This window comes from Nicotiana attenuata, chromosome 3 (genome assembly GCF_001879085.1).
Source record: "Nicotiana attenuata strain UT chromosome 3, NIATTr2, whole genome shotgun sequence".
Classification (NCBI taxonomy): domain Eukaryota; kingdom Viridiplantae; phylum Streptophyta; class Magnoliopsida; order Solanales; family Solanaceae; genus Nicotiana; species Nicotiana attenuata.
In genome coordinates, this window is record NC_031991.1 from 67,131,698 (window position 1) to 67,153,336 (window position 21,639).

Below are 21,639 nucleotides of genomic sequence, written 5' to 3' on the forward strand. Positions count from 1 at the left end.
GGTCAAAATAGTTCTTCCTTTTTCCACTATCAAGAGAAATCAACCTAAACATAGCTAGTTCTTACAATTTTTTTCCTAAAAGATAGCTTCTTCATTTTTTTTTTCTAACTAAAATATAGCTCAATTGAAGGCCAAAAAAAACAAGCTGGTATAAAATTTCGTTTTCTCAAACTACCTATTTTTTTCTTTCAAAAATATTTAATTTCTGATTCCGTCTCTATCATTCAAGTAATTCCATATATTGAAATATTTTGAAATAAATTATCACTTACCATATATTCTAAATTATAAGTAAAGTTTAAACAAAAGATGTTTGATCAAAGATGAAGAAGCAAAATGATGGATTTGAAGGAGAGAATGTTTTATCTTCTATCTTTTATAATTTCCCTTATTATTGGTCTTTTCTTTCCTCTATCTGTTGATTCACAGTGTAATGGAAATCTAGTAATTATCAATTTTGGTGACTCCAATTCTGATACTGGTGGCTACGTTATAATACGTGGAATGATCGGACAGCTTCCAATAAAGCACACCATCAATCATGATTTAGCTGGTCGAATGTGTGATGGCAAATTAGTCATTGATTTTCTATGTAAGTTAGGTTTAAACTTTAATATTACCTCGCAATGGCGTGCACAGAATTTTTCATAAACAAATAGTGTCAATTTATTATCACAATTTGGGTTATAAGCGTTTGAATTTGCCCCTTTGTGAGGCTAGTCTGATAGAGTTTTTGTCTAAGTTAGCTAGTGACAATGTTGTATCTTACTACTCTTTCATTTTACATATTGCCGGGTCTATGTAATGACTATCGCTTTTGCTTTGCATCTATTTTCTGGTTTTCATGATGTTATTTTCCTTGTGGTTTCTGTTGGTGGTACTGATATTGTCTCTTTTCGCCTTCTTGAGCTGAGAGTCTTTCGGAAACAGCTTCTCTACTCCCTCGGGGTAGAGGTCGTCTGCATACACTACTCCCCAGACTCCACTAATGAGATTTCACTGGGTCGTTGTTGTTGTTTTTTTCTATGGTATACGTCTTTGCATATACATTTGTTTTTGTTTTTTTTTTCTTAAAGATACCATTTACATATATGTTGAAAAGATTTTAACGAAGTGTGTCGATGACATTTCTTTATATACGAAAGTATTTTTTACACTGCATTTGTTTTTACTTCTTTTAAGTTTGAACACTTTTGAGAAAATTCCTGACTTCGCTATTGACTGTTGTTTTATTTTTTTTGTTAAGTAAGCACAAATATCATTAATTCATCCATTTTCAAGGCTCATGTTCATCTTTTTGTTTATTTATTTATTTGTTTGTTTAATTTTATTTTATTCATTGCAGGCGAAAGTGTGAAAAATGGTTATTTAACTCCATTTATGGAGTCAATGGGGAAAAACTTTACAAACGGAGTTAATTTTGCTATTGCTGGTTCTAAAACTCTTCCAGCCTCAGATTCTTTTAATTTGAAGATCCAAATTGCCCAGTTCCATCGGTTTCGTTCTCTTTCTCTTGAGTTATTTGACAAAGGTATATATTAAATTATAACCATACTAAAAAGTCAACCACTCCTATTAAAAAATATTGACATTTTCGAGCCGAAAGGAAAAAAGGAATTAAAGACAATTTTTTTTATAATCAGAAAATCTAGAAATCTCGAGGGTTACTAGCGTATGGTTTAAAACTTAGTGATCAAAGGCTCGAAGGCAAGATAACAACTTTTATCACTTTCACTATTACTCAAATTCTTAAAAAGGAATATTATTTTTTCTATCTTTTAGGTAATGGAAATTTGCTAGGAGATGAAGATTTAAGGAATGCCCTCTACACAATTGATATTGGACAAAATGATTTGGATGGAGTATTTGGTGGTCTCTCATATGAAAAAGCTATCCTAAAAATTCCTGATTTCATTTATGAAATTGAAAATGCAATAAAGGTAACCATACTTATAGTCCTCTTCTCGTCCTTTTTGCCGATAATCTTTCGGAAACAGCCTCCCTACTCTTTCGGAGTAGGGCTAAGGTCTGCATACACACTACCCTCCCCAGATCCCATTTATGGGATTTTACTGGGTCGTTGTTGTTATTGTACTTATAGTCCTCTTCCTTTTTATGTTTCTTCTTTCTATAGTTTTTTCTTTTTTCTTTCTAAATTTGTATACTTTTGCTCTTTTTGCTTGTCCTTTTTTCTGGATTTGTTGAATTTCTATATTGAATTGTAGGAAATTTATGAAGAAGGTGGAAAGAATTTTTGGGTACATAATACAGGGCCAATAGGGTGCTTGCCTAAATCACTTACAACATATAACAAGTATAAGGATGATTATGATGAGCATGGTTGCCTAAGATCTCTAAATGAAGGTGCAAAAATATTCAATGACAAATTATACCTTCTCTGTGAAACACTAAGAGATGAATTGAAGAATATCACCATTGTATATGTTGATGTCTACTCCATCAAGTATGACCTCATTGCCAATTCTTCTAATTATGGTAAGTGTTCCTTTCTTTCATTTTTCGGAAAATATGATGAAGCATTCACCGTTTTCACCTTCAAAGGTTAAATTGCTTAGTTTAGTGTAAATATTGAGTGTGGATAAATATTTATCGATTTCTTGCATGTGTATCGCTATCTTCAAGGATAAATTGCTTAGTTTAGTGTAAATACCAAGTGTTGTAGGTTAGGAGGGAGTCGAACGTTTTTCTACGTTGTTTCCGGGGGCGGGGCTAGGCTAGGCTGATAATGTTTCGCCTTGGGTTGTTAGTGGTTTATGTAGCTTCCACACTAATGGCATTATTACTGGGTATTGTTATTGCTTTTATATTTATTTTCTATTTCTTACGATGCTGATATTAATTTTATTTTTCTGGCTTCTGTTGTTGTCACTGATCTATTGTCTATTGTTTATTTTCATCTTCTTGAGCCGAGGGTCTTTTGGAAACAGCCTCTCTACCCCTCCGGGGTAGAGGTAAGGTCTGCGTGCACTTTACCCTCCCTAGACCCCACTTATGGGATTTTACTGGATTGTTGTTGACAGTGTAAATACTAAGAAGTGATTGGGTCTATTTTGGTAGGGTTTGTGAATCCATTGATGGCATGTTGTGGATATGGAGGGCCACCATATAACTTTGAATCAAACAACAAATGTGGGCAAGGAAATTACACAATATGTGAGAATAGATCCAAGTACATTAGCTGGGATGGTGCTCATTATACAGAAGCAGCTAATGCAGCTGTTGCCTCTAAAATACTCTCATCAAACTACTCTACACCTCCACTCAAGTTCAATAGTTTTTGCAATATTGCACCTTGATATGGGACTAAAGACTTTTGTCAATCAGTGAAGTTGTATGCAGTTTTGTTTGGTAAATAAGTTTATTTTCAGGTTCTGTATCGAAAACAATAATATGCAAACCCAACCCAGTAATTTCAATGTCAAGAAAAGCTACTAAACCATCTCCCCCAGTCTGGAAACTAGGAAAACTTCAATACAAGATCCTATAGGAATTGAAAAATTTATGTATGGCCTACCTATACACTAATACATACAATCAGATCTATAAATAATGCATGCATATCAGGTTCTTGAGGCATGATTTTGTATATATAATGTGATAAATAGGGGCATGAACACCTATACTTATGGTCTAAAGGCATATACACCTATAGACAACTACATCTCAAACTACTTGAGAACAACTACATGAATCTCTATTTTTCTGTTCTTGCTACATTTGGATCCATCTTCACTCCAATACTCAATAGCTCATTCCAGGAGGATACTAACAAAAAAAACTTAACCATTTAAGAACAGCCAAATATAGGTAACCAAAATTAAGCTAAAGATGACAAGCCGAAACTGGTGTAAAACTCCATAAAACCTACTTCAAGAAAGTTGTTGAAGTACATAGCTTATTCAGCTAAAAGAATCTTCCCATCCATTTGGATAAAGCAGTCCTCCCAAAACTAAATAGGTAGGAATATCAAAAAAGACCAAATGTCTAACCTAAATTTCACGAGTCAATGTATCACCACAAAAATCTTCAAGCACCCTTTCACTTTGAAGGTGCGCAACTAAAGAAATAGATAAAGAAGTACCAATACAACAATGCAAAGATGTTATTCTAATAGAGCTCAACTTGAGCGGATGTATTGTTTAGCAGCAAATCACAATCCAATTTTCTTCTCTGCCTTCTGAATTTGGTTAAGGAAAATCCAAGTCATCTGCATAGGGAAAAGAATGAAGCAAACATTTAGTAAAAGCTGACGTAAATCTGGGAGAACAGAAGTTGGGAAAAACATAGGGAAACATACCATAACATGAGGGGCAATCCTAACACAATATACTGGGAATCCGGTGTAAAATTTGAAGGGTCCTCCTGCCTTCAAAGTTTTCATGGCACAATCGAAAGAACCAGAGTAAGGCAACTTTCCTTCAGCATCTGGCTGCATTTTCTGTATCTGAGTCTTGACATAATCAAATGGCAAACTGCAAGCAGCAGCAAAGAATCCAGAAACACTGCTGGCTCCTGTGTTTTAGGAAAGAGAAAGGTACTATCTGTAAGAAGGGGAAACGCTGCGCCTCATGGGAGATACTGAATTTTGCATCATCCAATGAGAACACTAACGTTCAAGACAGTCAATGTGAAGAGCGAGAGAAAAAAATGTACTCGAACACACAATATCCCAGACAAACTTTGCAAAGCACTATTTCCATGTTATTGAATGCCACAGCAGAAATGACTTCCTAGAGAACATTCTAGAGCCGGAGCAGAAGAATGACCTGCCCTACTCACTGGCGACACCTCAAAGGCATAGCTTATACCATCTAATAGTTACACTGACCAGCTTTACCAGAGTCCCAAATTCCCTCAATCTACCAAGTAGCTTGAATGCAGAAAGGCAGGAAGCAAAGTAGAGATTAACATCAAGCATTTCTCAGCAAGCAGTTTTTTGCCATAATGCACCAATTGCACCAAAGAAAGGAACCAGGCCCAAAGATGCTGCATTTTCTAGCAGATAGTAACTAAAATGATTAACCAGGATATGCAAAAGATGGGTGAAATTCCCTAAAGAGAAGTTTACTGATTTTATTATAAGACAAGATTCATTATTTGATCCCTCTTGAAATTACAAAATGAGCTTAAACGCTTCTTGAGCGAAGGCATTAAAGAAACTCAGAGCACTTGAGACTAAAATCAGGACCCTTAGAAGCATTAAAAGAGAACTTCTCTTACCTACTACTGTAGCAGCCTCACTCATGCCAAGGTTGTCCCTACAGAACTCCACACTCTGGTCATAAGAGGCAAGCATTCCCATGTTCAATGCCATTGCCCTTACTACTGTGGGGCCAGCACCTTTCCAGAGGGCTAGAACTCCTTCATCAGCCACAATACGGGAGAGTGCATGAAATGCATTTGTGTAATGGCGTCTCTGTGCTAAAGGCAAGGTAGCATCAGCTTGCATACGAATGAGGGCTAAATCTGCTGGACTACCAAAACATGCACCAATTGCTCCAGCAGTAAGACCACATAAAGCCTTTTGGTACAGAGGCAAGGGCTTCCCTTCATTGGCCTCAATGGCCTTGTTCGTCAAAATTCTATTTCAAGAAAACCAGAAGAAAGGCAGAAAAGTAAGTCGTTTTTTCTTTTATTGGATGAATATAGGCAAGAATCTTATCAAGCAAAAAGCATAACAGCAATAAGTTGGGCTATTGTATAAAATCATCCTCAATATCACCAATAATATAGTGCTTTTAGCTAGGTCCTCTTTGCTCCAAAGAAAAATTTGAGCTTAATTTTATTACGCAAGTAACTAGAATCGACATTCCAAACATGCTTGGTGAAGTAGGTTATTAAGCCTCTGTATTATCTAAAATTGTACGTGTCACTTATTCTTCTACCTGCTGAGTTTTATGACACCAATTCTTTCAAAAGGTGTGTTAGCTCAATATTTCTATAAACACATAAAAATTTTGCAAAACCCTGCATCTCTATGGAGGTCCAACAGTGATATCACAGACCTTGCAACAAGAATCACCAGAAAAGCACAACAGAGCAAACCCAATAAGCACAACCACCTCAAAAAAATTACAAAATAAGACCAAACCACAAAACTTTCAAGAAAATTAGCAGCCAAGTGGAGGGAAGGGGGAGAGGATAAAATGAAGCGTCGTAATCCCAAGATCTTAAAAAAAAAAATGAAAAGCAAGACTTGCAGAAAATCAATAAGATCACATTGTTCATTAATTTATTCCTATATTGACACTTGACATATCCAAAGAGTAACTTCTTTAAACGGAAATTCCAGTAAGATGTGCACAGCACCTCAATATGCTTCGTTCAGACTGTATCTTTGATTCAAAAAAGCAAAATGAAAAAAGACCTGAGAAGGAAGGTGTGACTCAAAAAGTATCACGCAGAATAATGGTGGTGTCCAGAGTAAATCCTTTGAAAACCTCCAATTTATTACGCACTCGTATGTAATGTATAAGACATACTATTGGGAGGGTATGATCAATTATGTGTCACAACTATGAGCCTAGATGCATCAAAGAACAATAGAAGGCAATCCTAAGGGTTGTGAAGTATTATGAACCTTGATGTATATCAATAGTATCAAAAGTACTTAAAAACTTAAATAAATCCGGCACATTATGAATGGAGAAAAGACAAAATTTAGACAAATAGTCACCTGAATGACCCAAGCCTGGCTGTTGTATAGGTTGCCTGCCTAAGAAGCCCAGCTGACAAACCCTGCATATGACGATAAAATAATTGATGGCATGGAATCACAAAAAACCATACAATACAAAAAAGTTAGAGAAAATTATGCATTAAATAAAACAAGTGCATCAGGCCATCAGCTGTTCCACAACAGATAAGTTAATGCATTTGGGAGTCACCTTATATAATCCAATTTATGTTACTCGGCACCTGTCTAATCCATGATATGTTACACTTGTAGCATTCACCAATTAAAAGTTTGAATGGAATCAGAGTATCTCTTACGCATTACGCCAAAGATGGGTATTGAAAGACGTAAAACATTTGTATTAAATACAGAAAGACTTTCAGCAGCTCATTTCTAGAGAAAAGCAGCATCTAGTTCTCTTGCTGATATGTTCCAGGTGTACTATCGATTGACAAAAAAAATTCAGAAATTGTTCCTTTCAGGCATTTAAACTTTCAAGATCATATGAGGTAGTAAAAGGTAATGCTAAAATACCATAAGCTCCAGAAAAGTAGCTAATTCGGTAAGGCATAACGCCATAACCAAGGTGAAACATTAGGAATATTTATCAGTCGTCTCTTGAGAATACTATAATATAAGGACTACAAACCCATTCAGCACCAAGTTTAAAAGAGCAGGTATACTCATTATTAGTGGGGAATTAAAATACCTATCTGTTTCTTGTGATCTAAGATAAAATAATGAATTATTCAGTCAGAGATCAAAAAGTAAATGGTGCAACATTATTAATCAAGGACAGAGTTAACCAATATAAATCTCAGGGGAACAAACCTTGTAAAAGGCACCAAAGCCTTCATTTTTAAGCATGGTCTTGGTGACATCAACTGCTGATCCCTGACCCAATTGTATCCTCACCTGCCATCATAAAAAAGTACCATAAATCAGAATAGATCCCATCAAATTTAAGTAGTAGTATTACAAACTGCAAGATTCAAACTTTATCTCGCATTGAATAAAAAAACCAAAGATTCAGTTTTTGTTATAATGGTGGTGTCCGTGCCAGCTTGCGCGCAACTAGACTATACCATCGGGTACCTGCTACCTCCCACAAGCACCAACATAGGTAGAGGCGGAGCTAGCCTTTCGGCTACGGGTTCGGTCGAACTGAGTAGCTTTGGTATAAATCATACATTTGTCTTAAGAAAATTTAAAACCTATTAACTTAATAAAATACCGAACCCATAAACTTCAAATCATGGCTCCGCCTCTGATTACATAGGTACGGGATAACTCTGAAAGCAAGGGTTAGGTAGATGGGAAGAAATTCCTAGTGTAAAGATCAAATCTTTTTAAGGCTAGATCTTGTTCATTCACTACAAAAACAACTCTAAATTGGAAAAAGTAAAATGAGACATTGTAGCATAATCCCCATTTGATCTAAGATCTGAATTCACCAAATACACCATAAGATCAAAACCAAACATCACATACAAAACAAAAAGGAAAAAAAACCCCAAAATGACAATCATTTGAGCCAAGATCTGAACCTGACCCACTAACCAAACACATCTTAAAAACAAAACAACGCCCTAAAACATCAAAAAGGCAGGATCTTTACAAACAAGAACAGTAATAACCAATTTAAAAAAAGCAAGTGGGTTCAAGGGGCAATACCTTGATCATATCGATGGGCTGAATAACACAGGTGGCAAGCATACCAGAAGCACCTCCATTAACAAAGGGCTTAACAGTGGGCCAAACACCTCCAGATTTTGGCTTCTCTCCCATTCTTTTTTCTGTTCTCTTTTCCCTTCAGATTCAAAAAGAAAAAGAGAATAATAAATGGGGGGGCTGAAGCTCTATGAGGGTTTACAGAGAAAAAGGAGAAAAGGAAGGGAGAGGGGGGCTAGCTATTTATACACAGTTGTAAGCAGCAAAGATCAGCTCACTCGTCGAGCCAACAAAAGCAAGCCCTCTTTGTGGCCTCTGGTATCACGCTTGTGTGTGAGTGTGACTAGACCTTAATTTATTCTCTCTACTCTTGGCCCTTGATTTCGAGAAAATTACACTTTTAGAAATTGTAGTAATATTTATTTATTATTTTTGGGATTTTTAATTAGATTCTTTGCTTTCATCAGTTCATGTACTACTTTCATTGTTGGGATATATACTACTCCCTCCGTTTCAGTTTATGTGAACCTATTTCCTTTTTTTGTCCGTTCCAAAGAATGAACTCTTTGGTAACAATTTAGCTTAAACTTACAACTTTACCCTTAATGAGAAGCTTTTATAACCACACAAATACTCTGGCCCCATTTGGACTTGTTTAGGACCACAAATTCCAAAAGTCTTCATTATTTTCTTAAACTCCGTGCCCAGTCAAACAGGTTCACATAAATTGAAACGGAGGGAGTACTAACTATGGATTTGGTTTAGATATAGTATTTATTATGATCTAATTGTTCATTCAATTTTAATAAAATTTTAAATAGATCATATATTAGTTTGTGTCATTTGCTTATATAGTAGATGATTTAGTGTACAGAGTTTAGCTTATATACGGAAGATTAACTTATCGGTTCTTATAAGTATAAAGTGTGAGTTCACAATCTAATGATGGAATTGAACAAACCATCAGGAATGATTGTAGCATAAGATTAAATATAATTTATCTTAATTATTGGAATGGTTTAATTCCAACTTCTTGTGCTATTACATTTTGTATGTATTGAACGGACCAAGTAGAGATAAGTAGCTTATACTAACTTAATAAAATAAACTCTCTAGCCATTAAATGTACTTATACTCTTAATCTTGATATAATTATCATTAGCTGTTTACATTATTATTGTTTTGATTTATTAAAAGGCGAGATTCTTTCGTGGGTCAATATGCCTGGTAAATTGGATAATAATAATATACATTGGCGAAGTAATAGTTAGTTGATGGAATCCATGTCTCGATTTAGAGATTGATGATACACCTTTATGAAAGCTTATAAGTTTTCATGTGCAAAACCCGGCTGGTGAATTTTGTATCCGACACATGAAATAAGTTAAGCGAAAGTGTGAAGGAAAAAATCAATAAATTAAATCGTCAGTAATTTAATTTAATTGATTAGTATCTGAATCTTAACATGGGGAGTTAAATAAGATTTAATGGATGAATTTCGAAATTGAATAAGAAGTGCAATTACGAATTTTTAGTGGAATAATTCGTAATTAATTATGGTGGATATTAATTTTCAAAAATTATAAATTAATTTCATAATTGGAAGCCTTGTTAATTAAATTTTGTGGTCCCTGTTGTGCCTAAATAATAGGAAATAAAGGAATCATTTTTCTGGTGGAAAGGAAAACCTGTCACGCCCCGAACCTGGGCCTGGACGTAACACGGCACTCGGTGCCTGACTACATGTGACTTGAGCGAACCAACTGGCTGGCTGAATCAACATGTGGTATCATAACATACTGAATGCAGAAGATAAACTAACACATGCTGATATACTGAAAGTCTGGATGATATAAATCAAAGTGCGGAAATACTAATACAATTTTGAAAAATATTTGTAGCCAACATAGCTTAACATGAAAAGCCTGAGACACTGTCTAACTGTTACTCTAGTCTATGAAGCCTCTAATGAAATACTGAAAACACTGACTATCTATAAATACTGAAAGGCTGTAAAGTAATGATAATGCCCCGAAAAAACTGGGGATCACCAAATAGCAGGTACGAGAATCCTAGCGCTCTGAATCATCAACCTGTAAATCATTACCTGCATTGTGAGATGCAGGCCCCGGGCAAAAGAGACGTCAGTACATTTGAATTGTACTGGTATGTAAAGTAACTGAAAGAAAGAATTATAAATGCTGGAACTGAAACTAAGCTGATAACTGAAAAGATAACTGATAACTGATAACTGAACTAATAACTGATAACTGATAACTGAACTGATAACTGAAAAGATAACTGATAACTGATAACTGAACTGAATAACTCAAAAGATAACTGATAACTGATAACTGAACTGAATAAAGGAAGTAAGGATATGAATACTCCCTCTTTTGAATGATGAACAACCTGTTTATCTGAATAAGCTACGGCCTCGGGCCCAATATATATGTGCACAAGCTACGGCCTCAGGCCCAAAAATGCATAAAGCATAAACTACGGCCTCAGGCCCAAACATGCATAAAGCATAAACTACGGCCTCAGGCCCAAACAAGCATAAAGCATAAACTACGGCCTCAGGCCCAAACATGCATAAAGCATATAAACTACGGTCTCAAGCCCAAATACAGGTGTTCAACATTCAGGAGTTTAAAATCATACACTGAGAATCATACTACAATACATGATAGTGAAATACTGAATCACATTGAGTTACATGATACTGGAATACTAGATCATACTGGGTTACATAATACTGACATATTGAATGGGACTAGACTGAGATATGTATTCTTGAACTGATTGTGAATACTGAAATTTAAACTGTATATGGCATACTGAGTAATCTATACTAAGACTCGGGGGCATCAAACCCAAGTATATATTTAATACGCACTGAGCTCACAACGTTCAGAATGAAAGTCATGGGCGAGTTATGAAGCTAGAGAATATAAGTTCTACAACTATTCAAGGAACTAGGCTTAACTATATTTCTGAGGCAATTGGTAACGTCGTAAAAGAATGTAGTGTAGGGAGAATCATTAAAATTCCCAAACATAGAGAGTTAGCCTCACATACCTTAACTTCCTGCTCTTGAGCGTAATACAACGTTCGCCAACCTTTTTAACTTTAATATATATCAATACAAGTCAAAGGGATTCCATATTAGCATAAATTCTCATGTTTTAGTCACTTAAATATTTTCTCAAACACTTGGTGACATAAAGCTTCATGGTCCTTATTAATGGTATTTCTACACCCAACAAGCCATTCTCTTGATCCTAGATAAATTCTAAAGTCTCAAACGGTTATAATAAATGTCATTCTTCTTCACCCATAAGATAAACAACACCCTTAACCAATAATCCACAATCAACAAGCCAAACCTATAATTGTTCATGCTATTCTATCAAACCCATCAACTCATATCTCATGAACTAGGGTTTAAAATCATTAAACCAATGCTATAATCAATTAAAGGGTGAAGACATTACCTTTTTGAAGTTCAAACCCTTGAATTTCGAGTTATAGGCTTCCTTCTCTCAACAATGATGTCCCAATCGAATATCTAATGATATGGAGGGCTTACCCATGTTAATAAGATGTTAGAAAATTGAAATTAACTTAGAATCACCATTAAAACTTACCTTGGGTGGTGGAAGGAGCCTTAAGGAGTTAGGTTTTTGAGAGTTCTCCTTTGTAGAGCAAGTTTTTATGTTTTGGGGTTGTGGGGGACGAAATATAGCTTTAAAACGACCCCCCACTAGCGCGCTCGCGCACCTGGAGGCTTGCTCGCGCTACTGACCACGCTAAACGGCAGTAACACTGCCTCAAAATTAGTGCAGTCGCGCTAATGGGCGCGCTACCGGGCGCGCATACGCGTACTGTTCCGTAAAATGCACATAACTTTTTGCACAGAGATCCGTTCGGGATCCATAATATATCGTTGGAAGCTATTTCAAAGGCCTACAACTTTCATGCTTTGCGTTTTCCCCAGTTCCTTACACATTTTCACTAAAACTTGATGGAAGATAGACCTTCTGCAAACTTAGTCGATTTTGTCAAATCTTATGCACCTCTCTTTCCATCTTGATTTTGAAACAACTATTTTACCCATAATCATCCCGATGGGACTTCACATGTTCAAAATATAACCTTACCACTCATTTAACACATTCACACCTAAGCCGAATTTACGGGGTGTTACATTATCTCCCCCTTGGGATCATTCGTCCTCGAATGATTGTCTTGACTGTAACTTCTACTAACTCCGGACCTTAAATGAGTCTGGTGCAAACATGAACTTTCATTAACACTTATATACTAAACTGAATGAATACATGATTACTGAACTATTACGATACTGAACTGAATGACTACTGCATTGACTGAATATTGGTCTGCCATGGATACGTGAATATTGAACTAACATGGATATATGAATATTGAACTGGCACGAATATTTGAGTAGTCTGAGTACTAAGCTGGCATGAATGTCTAAGTATTGGACTAACATGAGTAGCTGAGTATTGAGCTGACATAAGTATCGGAGTACTGAACTGACATGAGTATCTGAGTACTGAACTGACATGAGTATTTGAGTACTGAACTGACATGAGTATCTGAGTACTGAACTGACATGAGTATCTGAGTGCCGGAAACTTGAATGTTATAACATGACACGTGAAATACTGGTTGTACCACCACTAATTCTGGTGGCAACTCCAACTCATAAGCTAATTGACCGATCCTTCGCAAGATTCTATATGGCCCAATATAGTAGGGACTATGCTTTCCCTTCTTCCCAAATCTCATAACGCTTTTCATAAGCGAAACTTTCAGAAATACCTAATCATCAACTTGAAACTCTAGGTCTCTATGTTGCACGCTCGAATAGGACATTTTGGTGGCTCTGAGTTTTCTTCAAACGCTCTTGAATCAACTTAACTTTCTCTATAGTCTGATAGACCAAATCGGGTCCTAACAACTCCACTTCTCCAACTTCGAACCAACCAATTGGTGATCTACACCTTCACCCATACATAGCTTCGTACGGTGCCATCTTGATACTAGAATGGTAGGTTATTATTAGCAAGGTCAATGAGAGGTATGTGATAAAACACTAGGCTTTCTGCTGCTCGACTTTCACTTATCTGATAATTCGGACACTAGGCCACAAAGTCTGCAACGTTCTTTTTCGTGTTGCTCCACCAATTAATATCCTTAATGCCATGATACATCTTTGGGGAACCTGGATGGAAAGAATACCTGGAATTATGGGCTTCTAACATGATATTCCCTCTTTAAGTCCATCTATGTCTGGAACACACAATCTGTCTTGGTACCTCAAAGTACCATCATCTCCCCCTTATTCAAAAGCTATCGTTTTATACTTGTGAATCTCCTCTTTCAATTGCAACACGTATGGATCATCAAATTGTTTCTCCTTCTCTTCAGCTACTAATGGGGAACACGTCCTGTTCTAGACAACAATTCCGTCATCTTCGGAGTCCAAAGTCAAACTCCTATCTTGGTTGGTGAACTTCTTTCACCAGAGTTCTCTTATCTACCTCAATTATGAGTTATACTTCTCACACTTTATCTTCTTAAGCACTTCCTGAAAGCACTTATAGCATTATTGTGACCTAAGTCTTTGACATGTACTCTAAATTTTAGAGTCCCGTGCAATGGCTCTACCCTCATAACACACAAATAGGCATGATTTTACAGCTTTTCTGTGATCACTTTATCATCAATAACTAAGCTCGGTGATCATTCTAATCACTTTATGTTTCTTACACACGCTAGACATAATCCTTGTTGTAATTACACAATTTTTCCTCATTACTGAACTGATTTTCTTTTTCATATCCCATGCTAACTATTCGAGTTTCAAATCTCTAACTGGACTTACTGAAAATTTTCACATTACCCCTTAGACCAAAGGTCTTATACTTGTGGATCCTTCTCTTTTTGTTGGGATCCAAATAACTTTCCTTACTTTCTTCAATTCTTTGCACTCTACGTCAATGACGACTCATCTTCCTACTAACTTCTGAGAAATCCTTCTTACTAGAAAAAAACTAAATTATTCACTTAACGGAAATCTAATGTATTCATAACTATCATACACAATCTTAATAATTTAACTCTGCTTACACTGTGTAGTTTGCTCTCTTACTGCTAGCTAATTTTTTTCCCACTATCGTTGTACCTCGGGTTTAACTTAAGCTCTTTGGGTTACTAACACACGATCAGTATTTCAAACTGTCATCCACTCACTATAGTTAACCTGGCTAAGTGCATCAAATTGTACCTTTACTAGCTCTGCTGAAATTGCTAATTTGTTGTATCTACTCAAAACTTACTTAATAATACTTTTACTAACCACCTGCTAGCATCATATTTTCTTCTCCTGCTTTGAATAACTAAAGTGAAGCATAAGGTTACTCCTAACTTCCCTCGTCATCCGACCATATTCTTTTGTCGCACACTATCATTCTTTTTGAACTATGTACATGGATCACACTTAGGGAAATTTCATCTGTCTTAAACAAAATTAGAATATCTAACCCTGAACTTTCTATACAATACTAAATCGTATCATACTATAAATATCCGCGGTAATCACTTGGTCACATAACCTAAGGGGGAACTGCCATATCTCTTATCTAACATCAATAACTACTTCTTATAGTATCTTGCTAACGTGGTACTTCTAGTTCTGATTTGAATAAATCTACACAACTTAAAATCATTCCCTGAAATTCAATATTGGTTGCTCTTGGTTCTCATTGCATACATCATATCTTCTAGTCATTTGCATGAGTTGTACGAAATCACATCTTTGGTAATAACAAACGTTTCTGACTCCTAGGTATTTTAACCTTAGGCTCTTTTCTGTCCAAACTATAGTCACCAAAGTTAGGGTCTGACATCTGAACTATCATCATCCAGCATGTTGCTCCATTTGCAAGAATTAAAAAAAATTGTTCTCTGAGGTCAAACACATACAATTACCATACACAAACTTATCCTTCAGAGTATACCATCATCTGATAAATCACTTCCTGCGCCATCCGGCGAGTCTTGGTCTTAATATGAACCTAAAATATGCAAAGATTTAGCTATAACCACTGCTACTTACATTTTCTTTGAGAACCCCTATGCATCACCGTATACTCACAAGTCACCAGAAATTTTGATACACTGAAAATTGGAGATCTGGTAACTGAATAAAAAAAAAATATAACTGGCTTACTGAATAACCATAAACTTGCTAACTGAAAAGATTGTATAACTGGTAACTGAGGTAAACTAATAGCCATAAGACATGATAACTGCTTTTGTCTTTCTGATAAGGTTATGCTCTAATGTGTAATACTATCCATTGCATCCCACTTTTAACATCCTCTAAAGTCTCATATTTACCAACCCGTACTCCATGATTATACCCCAATGGGCAATTATCCTCTCTAGGACCATACGTTTTTCCTGCGCGTCGCTTGGGAATCCAATACGTTTGGAATTCGATAGGAAGAGAAGGTTTATTGCTCTAAGCTTCATGGCACGATCTAGAGTAGAAAGAAATGAGACAATCCTGGATGTCTTGGTAGTTAACCGTTTATACGAGTGGCCGACACACACATATAAAGGAAACTCCACTAGACACGGCTTCATAGACTCCCTAGGACACTTGAACCTAGGGCTCTGATACCAAGCTTTGTCACGCCCCGAACCTGGGCCTGGACATAACACGGCACTCGGTGCCTGACTACATGTGACCGAGCGAACCAACTGGCTGGTTGAATCAACATGTGGTATCATAACATACTGAATGCGGAAGATAAACTAACACATGCTGATATACTGAAAGTCTGGATGATATAAATCAAACTGCGGAAATACTAATACAATTTTGAAAAATATTTGTAGCCAACATAGCTTAACATGAAAAGCCTGAGACACTGTCTAACTGTTACTCTAGTCTATGAAGCCTCTAATGAAATACTGAAATACTGACTATCTGTAAATACTGAAAGGCTGTAAAGTAATGATAATGCCCCGAAAGAACTGGGGATCACCAAATAGCTGGTACGAGAATCCTAGCGCTCTGAATCATCAACCTGTAAATCATTACCTGCATTGTGAGATGCAGGCCCCAGACAAAAGGGACGTCAGTACATTTGAATTGTACTGGTATGTAAAGTAACTGAAAGAAAGAATTATAAGTGCTGAAACTGAAACTAAGCTGATAACTGATAACTGATAACAGAAAAGATAACTAATAACTGATAACTGAACTGATAACTGAAAAGATAACTGATAACTGATAAGTGAACTGAATAACTCAAAAGATAACTGATACCTAATAACTGAACTGAATAAAGGAAGTAAGGATATGAATACTCCCTCTTCTGAATGATGAACAACCTGTTTATCTGAAAAAGCTACGGCCTCGGGCCCAATATATATGTGCACAAGCTACGGCCTCAGGCCTAAGTATACGTATACATAACTACGGCCTCAGGCCTAAAAAATGCATAAAGCATAAACTACAGCCTCAGGCCCAAACATGCATAAAGCATAAACTACGGCCTCAGGCCCAAACATGCATAAAGCATATAAACTACGGCCTCAGGCCCAAATACAGGTGTTCAACATTCAGGAATTTAAAATTAGAAACTGAGAATCATACTGCAATACATGATAGTGAAATACTGAATCACATTGAGTTACATGATACTGGAATACTGGATCATACTGGGTTACATAATACTGACATATTGAATGGGACTAGATTGAGACATGTATTCTTGAACTGATTGTGAATACTGAAATTTCAACTGTATATGGCATACTGAGTAATCTATACTAAGACTCGGGGGCATCAAACCCAAGCATATATTGAATATGCACTGAGCTCACAACGTTCAGAATGAAAGTCATGGGCGAGTTATGAAGCTAGAGAATAGAAGTTCTACAACTATTCAAGGAACTAGGCTTAACTATATTTCTGAGGCAATTGGTAACGTCGTAAAAGAATGTAGTGTAGGGAGAATCATTAAAATTCCCAAACATAGAGAGTTAGCCTCACATACCTTAATTTCCTACAACATTCGCCAACCCTTTCAACTTTAATATATATCAATACAAGTCAAAGGGATTCCATATTAGCATAAATTCTCATGTTTTAGTCACTTAAACATTTTCTCAAACACTTGGTGACATAAAGCTTCATGGTCCTTATTAATGGTATTTCTACACCCAACAAGCCATTCTCTTGATCCTAGATAAATTTTAAAGTCTCAAACGGTTATAATAAATGTCATTCTTCTTCACCCATAAGATAAACAACACCCTTAACCAATAATCCACAATCAACAAGCCAAAACTATAATTGTTCATGCTTTTCTATCAAACCCATCAACTCATATCTCATGAACTAGGGTTTAAAATCATTAAACCAATGCTATAATCAATTAGAGGGTGAAGATATTACCTTTTTGAAGTTCAAACCCTTGAATTTCGAGTTCTAGGCTTCCTTCTCTCAACAATGATGTCCCAATCGAATATGTAATGATATGGAGGGTTTACCCATATTAATAAGATGTTGGAAAAATGAAATTAACTTAGAATCACCATTAAAACTTACCTTGGGTGGTAGAAGGACCCTTAAGGAGTTAGGTTTTTGAGAGTTCTCCTTTGTAGAGCAAGTTTTTATATTTTGGGGCTGTGGGGGACAAAATATAGCTTTAAAACGAAACCCCACTAGCGCTCTCGTGCACCTGGAGGCTTGCTCGCGCTACTGACCGCGCTAAACGGCAGTAACACTACCTCAAAATTAGCGCGGTCGCGCTACCGGGTGCGCATACGCGTACTGTTCTGTAAAATGCACATAACTTTTTGCACAAAGATCCGTTCGGGCTCCATGATATTTCATTGGAAAGATATTTCAAAGGCCTACAACTTTCATGCTTTGCATTATTCCTAATTCCTTACACATTTTCACTAAAACTTGGTGGAAGACAGACCTTCTGCAAACTTAGTCGATTTTGTCAAATCTTATGCACCTCTCTTTCCATCTTGATTTTGAAACAAATATTTTAGCCATAATCATCCCGATGGGACTTCACATGTTCAAAATATAACCTTACCACTCATTTAACACATTCACACCTAAGCCGAATTTACGGGGTGTTACAAAACCTAACAGGTTTTAGAAAAGGGTTCCAACCCTTAAAACTTGTGCTATAAATACATAAGGTTTTTCACCTAGAAAAAGTAGACATAGTGGCCGAAATTCTCAGCCCTTTTCCTTAGAAAATTTCCCACACGAAATTATTATTTTCGGATATTATTTGGGTAACACAACAGAAGACCGTGGAACGTTCGAGGATCACGATTGCGCGGGCGATGGAGATTACGTTGAAAAGTTATGGAATTGAAGGCTCACGTGATAGAAGAGATTTGTTCACGCTTCAAGAGGTAACCCGTGAAATTCTGTTTATGCTAGTTGTCTAGATTACGTGTGATTTTGATACTGGGATTGCTTCCGCTGCTTATTATAATCCATCAATTGGTATCAAATCCCACTCATATCTAATTAGATAACTAAGTTTTTCATAAAACAAGAATATCGTCTTTATGTGCGTTTTTTTATTTACATGTATATGTGGTTTTCTGAAAAACTGCACTGCTGTTTTGTGAATTAACTGGTGCAAAATTTTTGGATTATTCTTGTAATCATGAGATATCTGCTTTCTTATTGGTATTTGATTGAGATGATCTGGATTTTTTGGGTAAACCCCAAAAAAACGCAAAACCTGATTTTGACCGAATTGCCGGTATTTTCGGAGGTCAGCGAACTTGACGGACTCCGATTGAGCTGAAATTTGGTGGGTCCATCAGAAATGACGTGCTGAGAAAACTCACTGCTATAGCAGTGAATCATGATATGTTTCGGCATTTTGAGGTCGTTTGGACTGTGTTTTGGACGTTTTCTTATTTTCTGAAAATTAATTCTTGATTATTTTAATTCGTTTTTAATTCAATGGTGGTGGGAGTGACTCCCCATGGTATCCATGATTAAATACGGGTCATCTAATAGGTTTACACATTGGCTATTAGTAAATAGACGTGTTGTTGTATTAAATTCAATAATAGAGGTGTAGGATTTTATTGACTAGGTCTTACAAGGTATAATTGATATTGTGTGATGATATAATTATTTTGTAAGAAAGTGAAATCCTCTATTTGATATCCTGGATGACTAATGATTAGAGCGTTTGGCATATTTGTGCATAAAAAAAATTCTCAAATTTTAGTTTATGTTTTCATGCCCTACGTGATTACTAGTCTTGGATTTTCGATGAAAGTTTTTGTTCTTTGGTTGGAGGTTGTAATTAAGTGAAATATGACGATATTTTGTGTATGAGCTTTATATTATTGGCATGACTTTTAAGCTGTGGTCCATAATCTGCCATGAAATAATTTTATGAGCTACATCTATCTTCACTCGTAAATTGAGAATTTTGCGAGTAATAAATAGTTACCACTAAAGTGGTTTGTTTATTTGAACTCGTGAATTTTTTTAAATAAATTTGTACATGTGAAATTATGTATATTCATGGATTGAGCATTATGATTAATAAGTAGGATCCACAAAATGGTCTATTTATTTGAGTCATTGAAATCTGCTTAATGTACTGTGTGAAAATTATCCTTGATAAATCTACATTAGTGGTGGAGGTTCTTAACTAGAAAAAGATTTTTATCTTTGGATACTAGTGTAACCAACTCCAACCATGAGAAGAGATATTGGGATTTTCGCCGAACGGGAGAAAATATAATATCTTAGGTTCTTGTGTATTTAATAAAAGGATAATTTATTGCAAAAGCAGATATTATGTATCCTAGAAATTTGAAGAACATAATATATGCCTTGAGCTCATAGTATAATTATAAGGAGAATGGAAATCAATATCATATTTATTTTAAATAATGAAACTGCTTAATACGGTTATTCTCCGAGTTTGATAACAGGTTGGTGGTCATGAATTTGACGAACTCCGATTAACCTGAAACTTGGTAGGTTCATCAAAAACAATCTAGTGAGAAAAACTCTCTGCTATGCAGTGAATCATGCTGTTTTTCGGCATTTTGAGGTCGTTTAGATGGGTTTTCAAGCAGTTTATTAAATTGAATTTGTTATAAATATGAAAAATTATTCTTTATATATCGGCTATATTTGTGTTAAATCTGAAACATGATGGTTTAACTTGATATGATATATAGCAAGAATGCAAATCACATGGATTTAATCCTAAATACGCCAAAAATAATTTATTCGAATTTGGTCTAGTTTTGGCGATCGTGAATCTCACGATCTCTGAATGACCTGAAATTTGGTAGGATCATCGGAAACGATCAGTTAAGAAGAACTCATTGCTATGCAGTGAATCACATCGTATTTTGACGATTTGGGATCGTTTAGATGAGTTGTTTGGAGGTTTGGCGGATTAAAATGTGATTTATATACGAAAAGTCATTCTTTCTATCTTTTTATTTATGTCTAATCTGGAACATGATAACACATGTTGATTTGACATGAATTGGAGTATGATAAGAATGTAGGTCATATTTTATATTCTTAAAAAAAATTGCTTAAAATGGTAATATTCCAAATTTGGTCGCAATTTTTGGAGATTATGATTTTAACGATCTCCGGTTGATCTGAAATTTGGTAGGTTCATCAGAAATAACTCAGTGAACAATACTCACTACAATGCAGTGAAAAACGTTAATTTCAGTGTTTAAGACTATTTAAATGGGGTATTGAGCATTTTTTTAATTATTGAACTTAATCCTCAGAGAAAAGTTCATGGTTGTGATAAAGTGGTGATAGGAATTAACTCCTATGGTCTCCATTTTTTATTTATAGTGAGATAATAAAATTACGCGTTGACATTAGGTCTTTCTCCATATCGGATAAATTTATTATGAACTCACTGGATATAGTTACTAGCTATTGATAACCTGTATTAACTCTCTATCTGAGTTTAAAGTGTCGAATCAATTTTGTAACTCAAATACCACCATGATTAAGTGGTGATAGAAATATATTTCTATGGTCTTCCACAATTAATTTCAAGTGAGTAATAAGTTTATGCGTTGACTTTGGGTCTTCCTCCATATCGGATAAATTTATTGTAAGCTCACTAGGTGAAATACTAGTAATTGATATCGTGTACTTACTCTCCATCTGA

General features: G+C 35.7%; 2 protein-coding genes across 2 annotated transcripts; one reads left to right on the plus strand and one right to left on the minus strand.

The window, feature by feature from the left end:
- Positions 292–3,970, plus strand: LOC109223990 (GDSL esterase/lipase At1g09390-like). The gene is made up of 5 exons (XM_019388512.1): positions 292–592; positions 1,346–1,531; positions 1,783–1,940; positions 2,226–2,496; positions 3,079–3,970. The coding sequence occupies exons 1-5, from the start codon at positions 337–339 to the stop codon at positions 3,315–3,317; spliced, it is 1,110 nt and encodes a 369-aa protein (XP_019244057.1). The 5' UTR covers positions 292–336; the 3' UTR covers positions 3,318–3,970.
- LOC109223991 (mitochondrial dicarboxylate/tricarboxylate transporter DTC-like) lies at positions 3,851–8,683 on the minus strand. The gene is made up of 6 exons (XM_019388513.1): positions 8,372–8,683; positions 7,529–7,612; positions 6,698–6,759; positions 5,242–5,603; positions 4,319–4,533; positions 3,851–4,228 (listed from the first exon to the last, which is right to left on the minus strand). The coding sequence occupies exons 1-6, from the start codon at positions 8,483–8,485 to the stop codon at positions 4,172–4,174; spliced, it is 894 nt and encodes a 297-aa protein (XP_019244058.1). The 5' UTR covers positions 8,486–8,683; the 3' UTR covers positions 3,851–4,171.